General features: G+C 32.4%; 1 protein-coding gene and 1 long non-coding RNA gene across 3 annotated transcripts in view; one reads left to right on the top strand and one right to left on the bottom strand.

Moving 5' to 3' along the window:
* The window catches only part of Megf8 (multiple EGF like domains 8), a 37,548-nt gene that overhangs the window by 9,683 nt on the left and 13,209 nt on the right, over positions 1-14,656 (bottom strand). For both annotated transcript variants that reach the window (XM_074132307.1, XM_074132306.1), the window contains exons 16-39: positions 14,488-14,634; positions 14,200-14,348; positions 13,987-14,101; positions 12,152-12,440; positions 11,110-11,323; positions 10,834-11,025; positions 10,118-10,294; positions 9,858-10,034; positions 9,340-9,524; positions 9,054-9,262; positions 8,633-8,905; positions 8,242-8,472; positions 7,684-7,867; positions 6,586-6,767; positions 6,193-6,337; positions 5,156-5,348; positions 4,654-4,897; positions 4,125-4,297; positions 3,660-3,819; positions 2,604-2,828; positions 2,240-2,495; positions 1,350-1,590; positions 1,087-1,269; positions 826-975 (exon numbers count right to left, since the gene is read on the bottom strand). In XM_074132307.1, the coding sequence (XP_073988408.1) occupies positions 826-975; positions 1,087-1,269; positions 1,350-1,590; positions 2,240-2,495; positions 2,604-2,828; positions 3,660-3,819; positions 4,125-4,297; positions 4,654-4,897; positions 5,156-5,348; positions 6,193-6,337; positions 6,586-6,767; positions 7,684-7,867; positions 8,242-8,472; positions 8,633-8,905; positions 9,054-9,262; positions 9,340-9,524; positions 9,858-10,034; positions 10,118-10,294; positions 10,834-11,025; positions 11,110-11,323; positions 12,152-12,440; positions 13,987-14,101; positions 14,200-14,348; positions 14,488-14,634 (4,694 nt within the window). The remainder of the gene's footprint in view (positions 1-825; positions 976-1,086; positions 1,270-1,349; positions 1,591-2,239; positions 2,496-2,603; positions 2,829-3,659; positions 3,820-4,124; positions 4,298-4,653; positions 4,898-5,155; positions 5,349-6,192; positions 6,338-6,585; positions 6,768-7,683; positions 7,868-8,241; positions 8,473-8,632; positions 8,906-9,053; positions 9,263-9,339; positions 9,525-9,857; positions 10,035-10,117; positions 10,295-10,833; positions 11,026-11,109; positions 11,324-12,151; positions 12,441-13,986; positions 14,102-14,199; positions 14,349-14,487; positions 14,635-14,656) is intronic.
* Positions 2,413-4,813, top strand: LOC141456416 (uncharacterized). Its single transcript, XR_012459748.1, has 2 exons — positions 2,413-2,549; positions 3,641-4,813. It is a non-coding gene; the product is annotated as an uncharacterized lncRNA (long non-coding RNA).

Raw genomic sequence — 14,656 nt, 5'->3', positions numbered from 1 at the left:
AGTATTTTCTAACCTTCGTCTCTATTAGACTTCCATACCTTTCTTAATAGCGTACATCTGCTGTCTGAGTTCGAATTTGATTTTTCAGTCTTAAGTATTGTAATCATCACTTGAAAAGGAAGTATCACAAATTTATAACGAAGTATTAACTAAAACCCCACCAAATTTTAATTGAGTCAGAAACTCTTAAACAATTAATTAATAACGTAACATATGTCTAAATGAAATACATAGAATCATACGCCTTCAACTTATTTATCGTATTTTGTTCGAAAATTAAGGATTATTTGATTCCGAAGGTTTAAATACGTATTTAGATGAGACGATAACGAAAAAGTTTTGGAAGATGAAAAAATAAAATTTAAATAATTACAAATTGTGCTCCTGCAGAAAGAAGGAACAGTTTTAAGTCCACAAAAGTTTGGAACTCAATATTTTAACGTATTGAAGTATCCCAATTTTTATTTTAGAAAGGCTATTAGCGCTTTCTTCAGAACTAGCAATCAGCCTTGCTTCACTTAGAGATTTCAAATATGCTGATATATTCTTATATCTCTCAAATACTCGACAACATTTCTCATTTTATTTCATCACCTTTGAGGATTTCCTCAATTAGGCCTTTAATATGAAACTAGATAAAATATTCTTACATTTTTCATTCTTATATTCTCAGTAAGGAGGAAGTATTGCGATGTCAGTTCAAGTTTCGAAATTAAGTTCCCAACGAAATTGTCTGTCAAAAAAACCTGATCATATGTTAATTTGCCTAATTAATTCCTAATTTAATATTTTCAGAAAAAATAAAGATAGATAATCTTTTATTACCCTTCACCAGTAACTGGGTTGCAAATATGACCATGGCCATGGCATTCACAAGGACGACAAGGTTTCCTATGATCTTCTGATCCCCTAAAGTTTCCAACAATGCATTCTTCACATTTATCTCCAGTAGTCTTATTAGCACAATTAATGCACCTGAAAAAGTAAACAACAGAAATAAGAAAGAAAATACCTAAGAAAGATTAAGTTTTTATTCCATTTAACAATACATAACAATAACTGCACAACTAAACAACGTAAACCCACTTTGCTTTAATAGTAGGACCTTCACCAAGCGCTTTTTCCAGTTCCTCTCTAGTAAATTCTACAATAAAATTTAAATCTTGAATTGTGTCATTAACGCAAATATCAGTGTGACCGTTGCAATATTCTTCACATGGAACGCATACACCATTATCTGTGGGGTCTCCAACAAATAATGGTTTGCATCTAAAACCAATTATGATTATTCTTTGAGTGTATGGTGTGAACAAAGAAAAAATATATATAATTTCTATTCAATAAATTACCTATTGCATGTTGGCCCTTGGGTATTATTTTTACATTCCAAACACTGATCGAGTTTGTCAGGACCAGCACAATGAGAGTGTCCATTACATTGACACTGTATGGAACAATTGGATCCAACATAACCAAAATCACAGCTACATGTATCTGGTGAAGTGCACTTGCCACGGACACAACCTTGAGAACAAACGGGTACACAATCTCCTCCCACTGAGGCGGATGAATCACTGCTAGATTTGTAGCCTATCAAAATTTAAATATATTTTAAATATAATCCAAATATTCACCATTAAAAGTAAGGGAAATATAGAACGTATTTCTAATTTGGGGTTTGCAGCTGTTGGTGGATTGGAATCAAAAGTTGTTTCAGTATAATGGTGCTCTAAAAAAGGAATTATTAAAACTCCTATAATTTGAATATGCCGAATGTTATTGTTCAGCCTTGGGCGAAACGTCTACCCGAAAATGGTGCGAGAGACTCTGAAGATAATCTTGCTCAGTATTAGTCGGAAATAAGCCGTCGCTAATTTTCTAGAAAAGGTTTTTGCTGTAAAAGATCTTTCTATTGCTTCCGCCTTGTGCCTGACATTTCTCAAGAGGATTTCAATTTACCATAACTGAAACGCTACTTAATGCTTGGATTAGCTACTTCAGAAAACTCTGAGTACTTGGGAGAAGACTATGTGTGGTCTTCACTGCTACTGAGGGAAACATCAGAAAAAAGAGGTCCTCAGCAGCCTAGGGATAAAGAAACAAAATTCACATTTATTTTTCTTCAGTTTGAGATATTTCAGATTATTAATATTATGCAAAGACCAATAATAAAACAAAGTGATTAATTTTAATCATAATTAAACATTTTTCAACTGTAGGAAATTTAATGACAACTTACCCCTCCCACAAATACACTGATATCCGTGTAGCAAATCTACACACATTTCAGAAGTAAGATCACAATTATGGTGTCCATTTTCGCATTCATTTTCAGGTGGACAAGTTACATAATGCCAGGAAAATTTTTCGCTTCCTGAGTCTACTAATGATGTTCCACTTTCCGATTTGTTAACAATTTGTGAATACAAAACTTCGCAAGACGCATATTCTGGTCTAGCAGCTGGCTGATCAAGAGATCCTTCGGAGCATACTCCCTGTAATAATAATAATTTGAGTTGTTTCAGGAAAAATTCAGTAAAATTGCTGCAGTAAGTATACTTACTTATAATTAGAAACTATGTAATCAAAGACAAACAACTCACCAAACCAGTGTTGTTAGCAGTATCCAAAGAACACCATCCACAATGAGCATGTTTTAGGCAATCTGAGCATTTTGTGAATGTGCTACAAGACTGTGGGCAATGTGACCCTTTTGACAGCACAAGACCACATACGCTTCCTGCACAAACTAAATTCTGATAGCTGGGAGAAATACACTCCGACAATCGCGTAGACCATTTACATTCATGCCAGTCACCTTCTCCTCCCTTTATAAGAAAATAATTTAAAAAATTAAATGTCTTAATTTTAATATTAATAATTATTGCAGTTCACAAATTATAATCATATTATTTTATAGCATTAATTTTAATCTATGCTTAGGAACAATTTATACATTGTCTTATTTCTTTTTAATAAGCAAAACAATATCTGAAAAATCGTCTAACACTTCGGACTCCTGGACATACTAGTGATAGTGCATATCAACAAAATCTCAGTTTAATGGGTACCACAATAGATCAACTGAACTTAGATGGCTCAGTCTTCCCTTGTCTCTCAGTGAGAAATCTTGAATAACGTTTTAAACAAACACTGTCTGAAGAAAAAGATAAACATTTAGTTTACTTCTTTAAACGATTGCTTTATTTTTTGTTCATTTCATAAATGGATGAAAAATTCTTGGTGAATTCTTTAAGAAGGAAATTATAGGGATAATTAGCAGGAATTAGAGGGATCTGTAATCATTAAATGCGTAAATCTCCACATAGCCTCCTACATCCTCCCATATACAAACAATTTATGTAAAATTCTTGAAGAAATTAACCAATGTTAAGATGCCTTAGGTCTAATGTTCAGAAGCCCAAATATTGCTACTATTATATTTTCTCTTCGTATTAACCACAACAACTCGCTGTCTATTTCACTGAGTTAAGGCATCACAGCTTGGCGTGCACTGTAAATCTCTAAACGCCTTTGTGTCAAATTTTTACGCAAAAATTCATTAGAAAAAAAAAATTCTAACTTCAAACTAATGTGTCGTGCAGTATAAATTTACTTTAATTGAATTTTATTTATTTAGGCGAAATTTTAAATTTTACCTGAGACTGTAAGCAAGTTTGACAATCAGTGTGTTGTGAACACCGTTGAGGGCACACTGGATCGGACACTAACTTATAATTTGTACTTGGTATGCAATTCCAGTCAAATTTCGATTCTGAAGATGTTGCGGAACTTTCATCAGTTGTCTTCATCACTTGCCTTTCCATAAAGAAAAAATAAAATCATTTTTAGAATTCAACTAAATTAATTGAATTGAAACATTTGTCAGTTCTAATACCTTAAGTAATTAAGGGTAACAAATACTAAATTATTTAGTTCATCTATTGATACAGATTTTTTTTAGGATCTATCTTAGAAACTTTCTCAGTTTTTAGAAATATGCATATAAACTGGCTCACACGCCTTCCTTTTATTTAGACACTATTTAGTTAATTTTCGTATCACAATTTAATAATTTTGTCTAGAATGTATGTTTTAGCTGTGCAGCATTATATTCATCTTACCTCGTCCACGTACAATTCCCAAGTGAATTGCATTTTTCACAATCGGAAGCAGGGCAAGATAATTCTGGGCAATATTGAACGCTGTAAATTTCTTTCGACCCACATTTTGGATCTTTGGAACACTCTTTACTAACTGATACACATTTCGCTTGTCCGCCACACCACTTACATACCTATTTCAACAGAAATAATTTTGTTAAGATATTAAATAATAAATCAATGTATTTTCTGTCTACATAATTAAACCTAGGTTCTAAGAAGTCGATTTCAATTTAAATTTAAGCTGGTTCAAAAAAAGAAACAGTGGAAAATATGAAGTTGGCCAATACTCATTGAACTCCACTTTAGATGTACTACACACAGTAGGCCTATGGACAATAATTACTGGTTCACCCTGTATATACAAAAGTATAATTATGAATCCGACATTAATATAAATGTTTATATTATGACTTTTATGCTTTCTTTGTCGTTCCTTTTGTTTTTTCATGTTTAAAAATAAAAGATGAGATCTAAATAATGTAAAGACCTGAGGCTGATTCCAATGAGTAGGCCATTGAGCAAGGCAATCAGTGCAAGTGGTGAAATGATCGCATGATCTGGCAGCCATCCAATTCGCATCACAGGACACTCCATTTGATGTACGTAACGTTCCATTGTGGTTCTGACATGGGTCTGTTTGGAAATGCCTCTCCGTCGAAAAACAATAACTAGAGTTTGTGCCACCACCAATACTGTTTGAGGCTGAGCAATAAGAGCAACCAAGAAGTAATCTGTAATCATAATTAAATTATTATTAGCCGTTTGTTGACTAAGCAATGGCTCTGAGGATTTTTCAATTCTAACATCATTCACGATATTTATTTCGAACCTAAAATTATTAAAGGATAAATTTTTAAAATCCGTAGATCTCTAGAAATACATCACAGGAATGTCTCAAATTCTTGTGGATAGACTCAAGAATTAAGACAGCGCTTCATCTCAAAATTGACAAGGATTGTTATAAATCAAATAATATAAATAGAGCGAACCTGCACTTATCCTTTGTAGCCCATAAAGCACATAGATCCGCAGGAAGAGAAATTTTCGTCACATGACTATCAGTACCTCCTGTGAAACCTCCCATAACATATGCGACAACTCTTTGACCTTCGGTTGACTCTACATCAAGGGTCATTGAATGGGCGTACGTCGCTGGTGGAAGATTTCCAACTAACTGTACTCCTACAGGAGAGAAAGAAATACACTACTGATTAAACTATTAAGTGGTGCTGATAAATTGTATTAGGTTTGCTCTAACACGGCATACTAAACGACTGTCATACGTTCACATACTTACGTAAAATTTACAAAAGGGGTAAGTGATTTTACCAACATTTAAAACAATTAAATAATAGTTCAATCTTTCAGACTTTTCAATCCTAAAACCTTTGCTCTTTCCTTGAATAGACATAGTTTGGATTAAGTGATTAGAAACAATTGATATATCACGGTTCGCCTAGAACGATTTTCATTGAAAAGTTCAACATGAAAAAATTTTCTTTCTCCTTATTATTTGGGTCAAAACTAACCAAAATCCACTAAAAACCAAATCGGTTTACGTTGCGGATTTTTTTTTTTTTAAATTTTTTAGGTCAAAAAACGGCTTTTTTTGCATTGTTAAGCCTAATAAGGAAAACCAATACAGTATTTTGCAAAACCAATGCATGCATTTTGAAGCTGAGGGAATTTCCGACAGATTGATGTATTTTATAAATGATAAAAATGAAATTTCATTTTAAATTTCATAAATGATAAAATGATTCATGTTGGTGAACTTTTCAATTAAAATCGTTCTAGGCGAACCGTGATATACGCACCAAAAATGTCAATTCTGAATTTATTAATCGTTGTAATGGGAATGCCGTTTAAAGGCCATTTTTTCCTTATGGCTTAATATCAACATTTCATTTTTTTTGTAACTGAACTTGAATTATTCAGAATTGCAGTAAAATGGCAAACCTCTGGCAAAAACTAGACAGATTTAGCACATTACAGGCTAAACAAAGAAAATCTAAAAAATTCTAACCTTTAGTGAACAATTTGATCCAATGATTACAAGCATACGAATATGCCACTAATGGTTCCGGAGTTGAAGAGGACTCAGTTCTACCACCAAAGATCAACATATAGTCATCAGTAGTCACAGCAGAATGAAGAAATCTTCCTTCAGGCTAAGTGTATAAAGTATTAGAATTTACAATTAAACAGAAATTAATCTAGTACACTAAATTAATTATATTTACAATATTATGTATGTACTTTATTTTTGAAAATAACTTTTATTTTTTTTAATATATTTGGATTCTACTATTTCTAAAAATGTAAATCCTAGTGAAAGCTAAAAATAGCTATTAAACAAAATTAATATCTGCTTACAAGTCTAAAGTACGAAAATTATTTTTAAAAAATAAATGCTAACCAAGTTTAATCTCGGGGGATTATATTTTGGAAATGTCGGAAGAACCGACCAAGTCTTCGAAGGAAAGTTTAAAGCATATAGCTTATGTGAGATGTGTGTGTGATTAATTCCAAAAACATAGCCACCAAATACATAGAAACTCTGAGAAGGTTCGTGATATACGGTACTGTGCCCATAAATTCCTGAAAAAGGTAACAAATAACAGCAGAAGATTAATAGTTTATAAGTTTGCATAGGGATGTTTTTTTTCTTACTTAAAATAGCTCGAAAGAACATTTATAGAACAATAAAAATAGGCTAATATCATAAATGAGCACTATCGGGTAATATCAATATTTATTTCATTCTTAATTGCGAGCTTGTTATTTTTGGAATTTTCGCAAAGCTAAACAGTTTTGGATTTTCATCTAAAAAAAATCTTTAGTGATTAAATCACCCGGATCGCTTACAAAAATGAGGATTCACTTTGTACATCACTCTTACCAATGGGCACTTTTGGGTTGTGTCTTATAATGACACAGTTCTACCAGAATAAACTTTTTTCTAGACCGAAATTTATTGAAATTTATACGCTCTTTCAAGGCTTAGAATTTTCGGGCCTTATTCGCCAATAAAATCTGGTTGTTTTTAGTACTGTAAAAACTGTTCCGATTTTACTAATACACATTCTTAATTTTTGTTACAAACAGGCCAATGTCCGTAAAAGAACTTTAAAAAAAAGTTGAATATGGATAAAGATCAAGAAATCTGATATCAAACATTTGATATTAAAAAATAAAACAAACAACATCACTGGTCATGGAGATTCTAATGTTTAAACAAATTCATCCTGTATTTTGAATACTTTTTTTTTAGTGTATTCTTGGTAAAAGTTACTATTTCTTTGCATTCTGCTTCGTCCAGAGTTAATGGTATTTTGTAAGCGGTAAGCTCTTAGCGCAAAGTGACACGATAAAGAATGTGTGCAAAAAAAAATTGTTGGAACAACCATTATAGAGAAAGGAAATGCAAAATCTGACAGATTTAAAAAAAGGAAGAAATCGGCAACTGGTAAAATCAAGGACTCAAGCATTGCAAATAAATAGCTCAAGATCTTACCTATTGGGCCATCTCCACTAGTTCTTAATTTTTCCCATTTTTCAGAAGCAGGATCGAATTCCCAAACACTATCTAAAAATCCAGTATCCGGATTGATTCCACCAATCAGTATTAATGTTTCCGAATCTTCGTGTCTTCTTAGTGTTATTGTATGTCCTGCCAAGCCAGGAGGGGCTGGATTGCTCTGATTAAACAATACAATATGGTATAAATACTAAAATTATAAAAAAACTTGATATAAAAAGTAGGAATATAAATAATTAAATATGCATTTCAACTTAAGAAAAATTAAAATCTCTGCGGCTAATCTAAGTTTTACAGATTTTAATCTTCTCAAAAATTCTATTAAGCTTTTAAAATTTTTTGTCTAGTAACTTCAAAAAGAAATAAGCGAACGTAACAAAATTATTTGTCTAAGTAAAAGACATTTGAAATTATTTAAAGTTATGTTAACCTTGTAGAACAAACTACACTTGCTAATGCACAAATACAACCTGAACATTGAATGTAGTATTGAAAACAAAACCTCTTTAAACAAGTAAAAACTTAAAGAATTACTTGAATATCAATCCAATGTTGATTTTTCAAACTAAACTTCCAAAAATCATCAAGAACGGTATTTTGCTTAGGTCCTTGTTGATCATAAACTCCAAAAACTCCAAACGAATCTGGGGAAGATACAGTTAATCCTCCATGAATGAAAATTTCACGTCTTGATAGAGATATTTCAGCTGCATGAAAGTAACGTCCCCGTGGCATATTTGCATCATTCGTTGAATCTATTGTTACCTGGAATAAAATAAATAACAAATGAGGTTACGGGCAATATATTTTGAATAAATTTGTTTTTGTTTTTTTTTAACAATAGTATTCCTTTAAGTTATAGCATTAAAAAAAATCAAATGCTTAATCCAGACATTAATAAAGACCTTAAGCTGTTTTCGATTACCTGCATCCAAGTGTTATTCTTGGTATCAAAAAGTCTGATATCATTTAGTGGACCATGTGATAAAGAATATCCGCCAAATAACCATAGTGAATTTCTGCGATCGGATAGAAAGGAATGTCCGAATCTAGGTAACATCTTTCTTAAGTGCTCTAGGCTATCTGAAAGATGAGCCGAATTGAACAGTTCGGTAAAAATTAATTGTCGAGTAGGATCTAGACGAATTGAACAATTTGGGCTACCCCAGCCATCCGAACAAATGCAACGACCATAACCCTGTAAAAAAAAAAATTATTGTTATGCAATAGCAATATAATGAGTACATATTTACATATTTAATTGCAGAAGTAAGATCTTCAATGTAATTGTTTGAAAAGTAAGTGACGTATGTACGCACAAATGAAACTTAGTAAGAAAAACCAACCTTATCGCAAACACCCCTAGAAAGATGTGCAGAGCAATTATTTGGACAGAGAATATCAGAGCAATCGTTTCCAGTAGTGCCCTCAGGACAAACGCAGTGACCCTTTACGCATTCATGAGGGCAATGTGATGGACAGGAAAACACGGAGACTGTTGCATTAAATCCACCTTTTGATTCTCCGCCACTTTTGTAATGAACTGTCATGATTCCTTTGAAGGAAAGTAAAAATGAAAATATGTGAAATCACAATAATTTATTTACTTTTAATAGAAGCTAACTCAAATACCTGATTTGGCTTGCACTGTGACAGGATACTGAGAATCTTGAGTGCAAAATACACCGAGGACATGACTCTGATGAGTACCTGATGAAGAGACAAATTTTGGAAGGCCATCATAGACGTATACACTGTTTTCGGTACATTTGACATCTATGTCTTTGTCAATTTCCAGTTGCACTATACTATTGGCGCTACATAAATTTGAGAATTCATTAAATTAGACTTACTAATTTCAAATGGCTATTAATGCAGGAATCAACTACAAATGATAAGTAAAAGCAAAGTTCAATCAGAGAGAGGCAAAGAAGAAAGGTTGAAGTATTTATCTTTAGGATAATTATATAATGTCAGATGGTGTTAGGAAATATAAGCTTAACAGATACACTATTTCGATATAAGATTGGCTAATTTTCCAACATATTCAATAATAATTTCTAAGCAGACGGTGCGCCAAGGAAAAAAATTCTAAGGAGTTCAAGGTAAAAAAAAATGCTCTAGCTGAACAAGAGATTAATCACAGCTACCTTGAAGAATTGGCAAGTTTATCAGGCCTGACAATCCATAAACATTCTCTCGTAGGAGGCGCACCTTGTCTTGATTCCCATACAGACATTTCTGCAAGCCTAGAACCAAGACCTTGTGTTTCAACTGAGCTTACCATCCCTCGTGACATACACTGATAATAACATGTTCCTCCTCTCCTGAAAAAATGCGCTATATTTATAAAAGAAAAGAGAAAGCTGCGTAATCAATTAAATATATATTTAGTTATAAACATATGTACCTTGGATCACCGTAATATCCTCTTTTACATTTATCACACGTTGCTCCTTCCGTATTGTCTTGACAAAAACATAAACCTGTATGAGAATTACAAACACCCAGCTCTTCACTACCGTGTTCATTGCAGTTACATCTTTTACAGCCTTCTGGTGATGTGGCGTTTCCGTAACTGCCTGGTCTGCAATATATAAATTTTAATTTTAACATTGTGTATTAAACACCCTCCATTGAAAATATGGTTCAACAGATTTTTTTGTGTGTAAAACAAAGTCCGACACAATATACTAACGAAAGAAAACAGAATCAAACTGAAGTTTTTATAAAATTTCAGAGCCTTATATGGGTATAGAAAGATACTTATTAATAGTATATTTTGGGATTAATCACGAATTCCCCAAAATCTTGAAACTTTGGTCTTGATATCGCATAAAGAGGCTTTACTCACGTTCACAACTCGGATGATGAGAATAATACAAAATCAGAATGCCTGATAAATACTAAATTAGATGTCACAAGACAAAAACTAACTATACCAACAAATTACGAAGAACATTTCTAAACTTTACTTAAGATGCCATCAAAACTATAATAAATAAATTTCATTAATAAATTTCAAAAATCATTTAGGACTGCCATTCTTTTTTTAAAAAACAAAACAAAAAAAAAAACAAAGTTATATGATTTCCTTAGACAGATGTTTACTATTGGTGAACTTACTTGCAAATTTGACAAAATTCACCAGTAGTCCAGTTTTGACAAGAATCGCATATATTTACGCCTTTTGTACATGTTGAGTGATTATTACATCCACAATTTACTGAACAATCAACGCCCGTCCAGCCCAGATTACAATTGCACACATAATCAGGAGCACCAGAACAATAACCATTAACACACTTGTTATAACACCTATATAAAAATAACAATAAATTCATAGATACTTGAATATCATTTTATTTAATAAATTGGAATAAATAAATAAATAAAACTCACGTTTTGGCACAAGTAATCTTGCCATCTCCAATATATCCTCTCTTACACTGACAGTTATACGATCCGTGAGTGTTAGTACACTTAGCTTGTTTATGACAGTCATGCAAACTCAATCCACATTCATCAACATCTGGACATTGTGCGTAAGACCACGCAGCTTCATCAGGATATAATGATGTAGAACGATAAGCGTTGACTTCACCACTGCAACTCTCTAAAAAAACAAATACAGAAATACATTTTTATTACGAATCTATATTCGTGCAAATGAAGCGAAATTCTGAAACATCAATCACGGAATTAACTAACTTAGATTCACGATTTATGTAAGGAAACTTATTAAATCAAATCATAATAGACCTCTAACTGTTTGTATTAACATATTATTATTTTTGACTCTCTTAATTTTTCAAATTAAGTTTCACCACAAACAGATGGATTTCCGATAAAAATAAGTGTTAATAAAGTATTTTTTCTACGCATTTCATTAACTGAATGAACGTGAATAACGAAAGATCCTTCATATTTACGGAATTTGACTGCACGATATAGTCTGATTCTTTGATTTATTTATCTTATTTTTAATAGTAGAAATGTTTGGAATAATAAAATGCTAAAATCTGTAGTAAATAACGTTAAATGTTACAGGTATACTGAAGGCTTACAATATGTGAACCTCCAGCTTCAGGGCACACCAGAATCTTGTTGTAACCTATAATTTCTAGAAGAATGGATTGAAAATTTGCACTTGCACTTGTCGTTAAGTGTAAATTTAAAAAATCCAAGGCAAAATATGCTGCGCTTTAATCCCGAAGATTACAAATGCTCAAATGATTCGGGTGAACTTGGAGATTTTCGTTAGGGAATAGATATAAATGCTGAATATTTGATCAGTTGCAGTTCATATAATTTTTTTTTTTAAATCCTCCCCAACAAGTTTCTAAAGTTGTTTTATATTCGTTACAGATCACCCGTACATATTCGGAGAAGTTAAGTAAAATAAGAACACGCATAAAAATAAAAATAAATTAAATTAACATACCGACATGTGGTTTAGTAAAGTCGCCAGGAGCACACACGCCCAAAATAGGATTGTCAACGTCATAACACCAACCGCATCCTAACGATTTTAAACATTCTGAACAATTTTCATGTCTAGAACATGGCTGGCATGCCTGAGGCATGGTGATAATATTTCGAGTAGATCCTTTTATCCCAGAGCCAGCGGAATTCGAAGAAGGTGGTAAAATTCCAGAATCATGTGCATCAGACCATTCTCGACACAGACCAAACTGATATTGCGAAGTGTATACAGAAAATGAGAAACATTCCTATAAACGAAAAACAATTAATAAAAAAATTATAAAAAGCAGACGTAACATATACATATATACCTAAAATTATTTAAGGTACATCAACTAATAAAAGCTAAAGTAAAATAGAAGTCAAAAGATGTAAGGATTTTTCTATAGTGATTTCAACGTATTCTTGACGCCTCCCTAAGCAAAAATTCCAGACCAAACCATCAGGTAAGAAAACAAAACTTTGCCAGCAGAGCACCAGTAAAATTGAAGGCAGAGGATAAACGATTTAAAGCAAGGTAGTTTCCGAATTGTTTTTGTTGCTAAAAATATCAATATCTTTTGCTGCAAGGCTTCCTAACTTCCACCTTAGGCTCCACCATTTATTTATACTTGTGTTGGTTAAAAAAAGAACGTGATCTCGAAAGGTTTCATTCGCTGACTCAACTCACGATTTCTTCTCTATCGTAGAAATACAAAAATGATTGGAAAAATCAAAGGTGAACACTTTTAACACTATGAAACGCAACTTTTTATTTCCCCAATTCTTAAAGCTGATTCTCATAACAAATACATACGTAGTAAAAAAAACAAATACCCTGAAATAGCAATGAATTCCTAATACCACCTGATCGTGAATTCTCCTAAAATTAATTTTCACAAAAAATGATTATCCTTTTAAGAACAGTTAGTTTAATAATTTATAGATAGTTTCGCTCAATTGCTTTTGAAGAAATCATCGAAATAAAAAATTAAAATAAGGTTTTATAACCGCAATTACGAATTAGATTTTCTTGAATCTTATAATTTGAACTATAAAGATAGTTCATATTAAGTTGAATCGAGACGTCACAGCTCCCCAAAACCACCTCCAAAATCAAAACCTCATAAGAATAAGTTTCAAACCAAAGTGTAAGATAGAGAAACAAATCTTTATGCTGTAAGAAGCGGATCTTATCCAAGATTACAGTTGTGTTAACGACCGACTTATCCTTAGGATTGCTCAAACTGGTAATATCCTGGGTTATCTCTCACTGAGAGTGATTTTCAAAAAGAAAAGAATTACCTTTTAATATAAAATGAAATTAGCAAACATGCCATATGCACAGTCGGATCGGCTTTTATTGTGAAAAGCAGAAAAATGTAATAGCTGAACCCAGATTTCGTCCCATTGAATGCTGTCCAAGCAAGCAAAGCAACCAAGTATAGTTAAAATGCTGTAGTGAATCAAAAGCTACACAATTTGGGCAACCTGTCCGGATGCAGCAAAAGTGGCTACATACCCAGATAGCCTTGGTTTATACGGTATTAGGAATTGCTGAACCTGTCGCAAAACCTTCGTTCGAGCAAAAACTTAAAGTTAGATAAAAAGAGGAAGTAAAAATGTGCCAAAAAACCTTCGGCTTTGAGTTACATTACATAGCATTTTTAAGAAATACAGATATTTGCAAGGAACATCAGAGTGATGGCCTATTAGAAAAGAGAAACTTACATCAATTGACCAGGCATAAGGTTGGCATATTATTTTTATTACAACTATCTGAAATTAAAGGTAATTAAAAAAAGAAATAAATACATGCGTAGCCTGGCACCAGACACATTTTCCAAAACCATCTAAACACTGAGAGCAGTTTGTTCTCAGATGGCATGCCGTTGGACACTTATCAACCGTTCTAATACTTCTTTGGGATCTGAAGAAAAATTGTTAAAATACTTTTAATTACCTTCGTAATAAAAAGTATATATACTGAAATTCTTTAAATGTGTAATTTTAACTTTTTTTTAGTACCTTCCAATTCTGTAGCATCTAGCATCATCAGCCCACCACTCACAGAAATTAGTATTTATACAACTCTCACAAGTTATATAATTTGTGCAATTGCTACAGGAATTTGGAACAAGAGTCAAGTAATGCCACACATTTCCTAATCGGCATTCCTAAAAAATTCCAATTATATTATTGGTTATCACTGCAGTACTTTTATAAAATTTATAATTGATTAAATAATAATGAAAAATAATGAACTAAAAACAGTTACTTAAAGAACAGGGAACATATTTGATAAGACGTACTTACATTAGTCTCATTTACTGCTCTGTCCATACATGTATTTTTTAAAGGACACCATCCACATTTTGAATCTGTTAAGCAAGCCAGGCAATTACTATACGAGGAACAAAGTTCACCTCCTTCGAAAGGTTCTAAATATTCAAAAGTAAAAACCTAAAAAAACAATTTTTGCTTT

This window comes from Rhodnius prolixus, unplaced genomic scaffold (assembly GCF_049639745.1).
Source record: "Rhodnius prolixus isolate KJV_2025 unplaced genomic scaffold, Rpr scaffold_4, whole genome shotgun sequence".
Classification (NCBI taxonomy): Eukaryota; Metazoa; Arthropoda; class Insecta; order Hemiptera; family Reduviidae; genus Rhodnius; species Rhodnius prolixus.
This window is presented reverse-complemented; position numbering and strand designations above follow the sequence as displayed.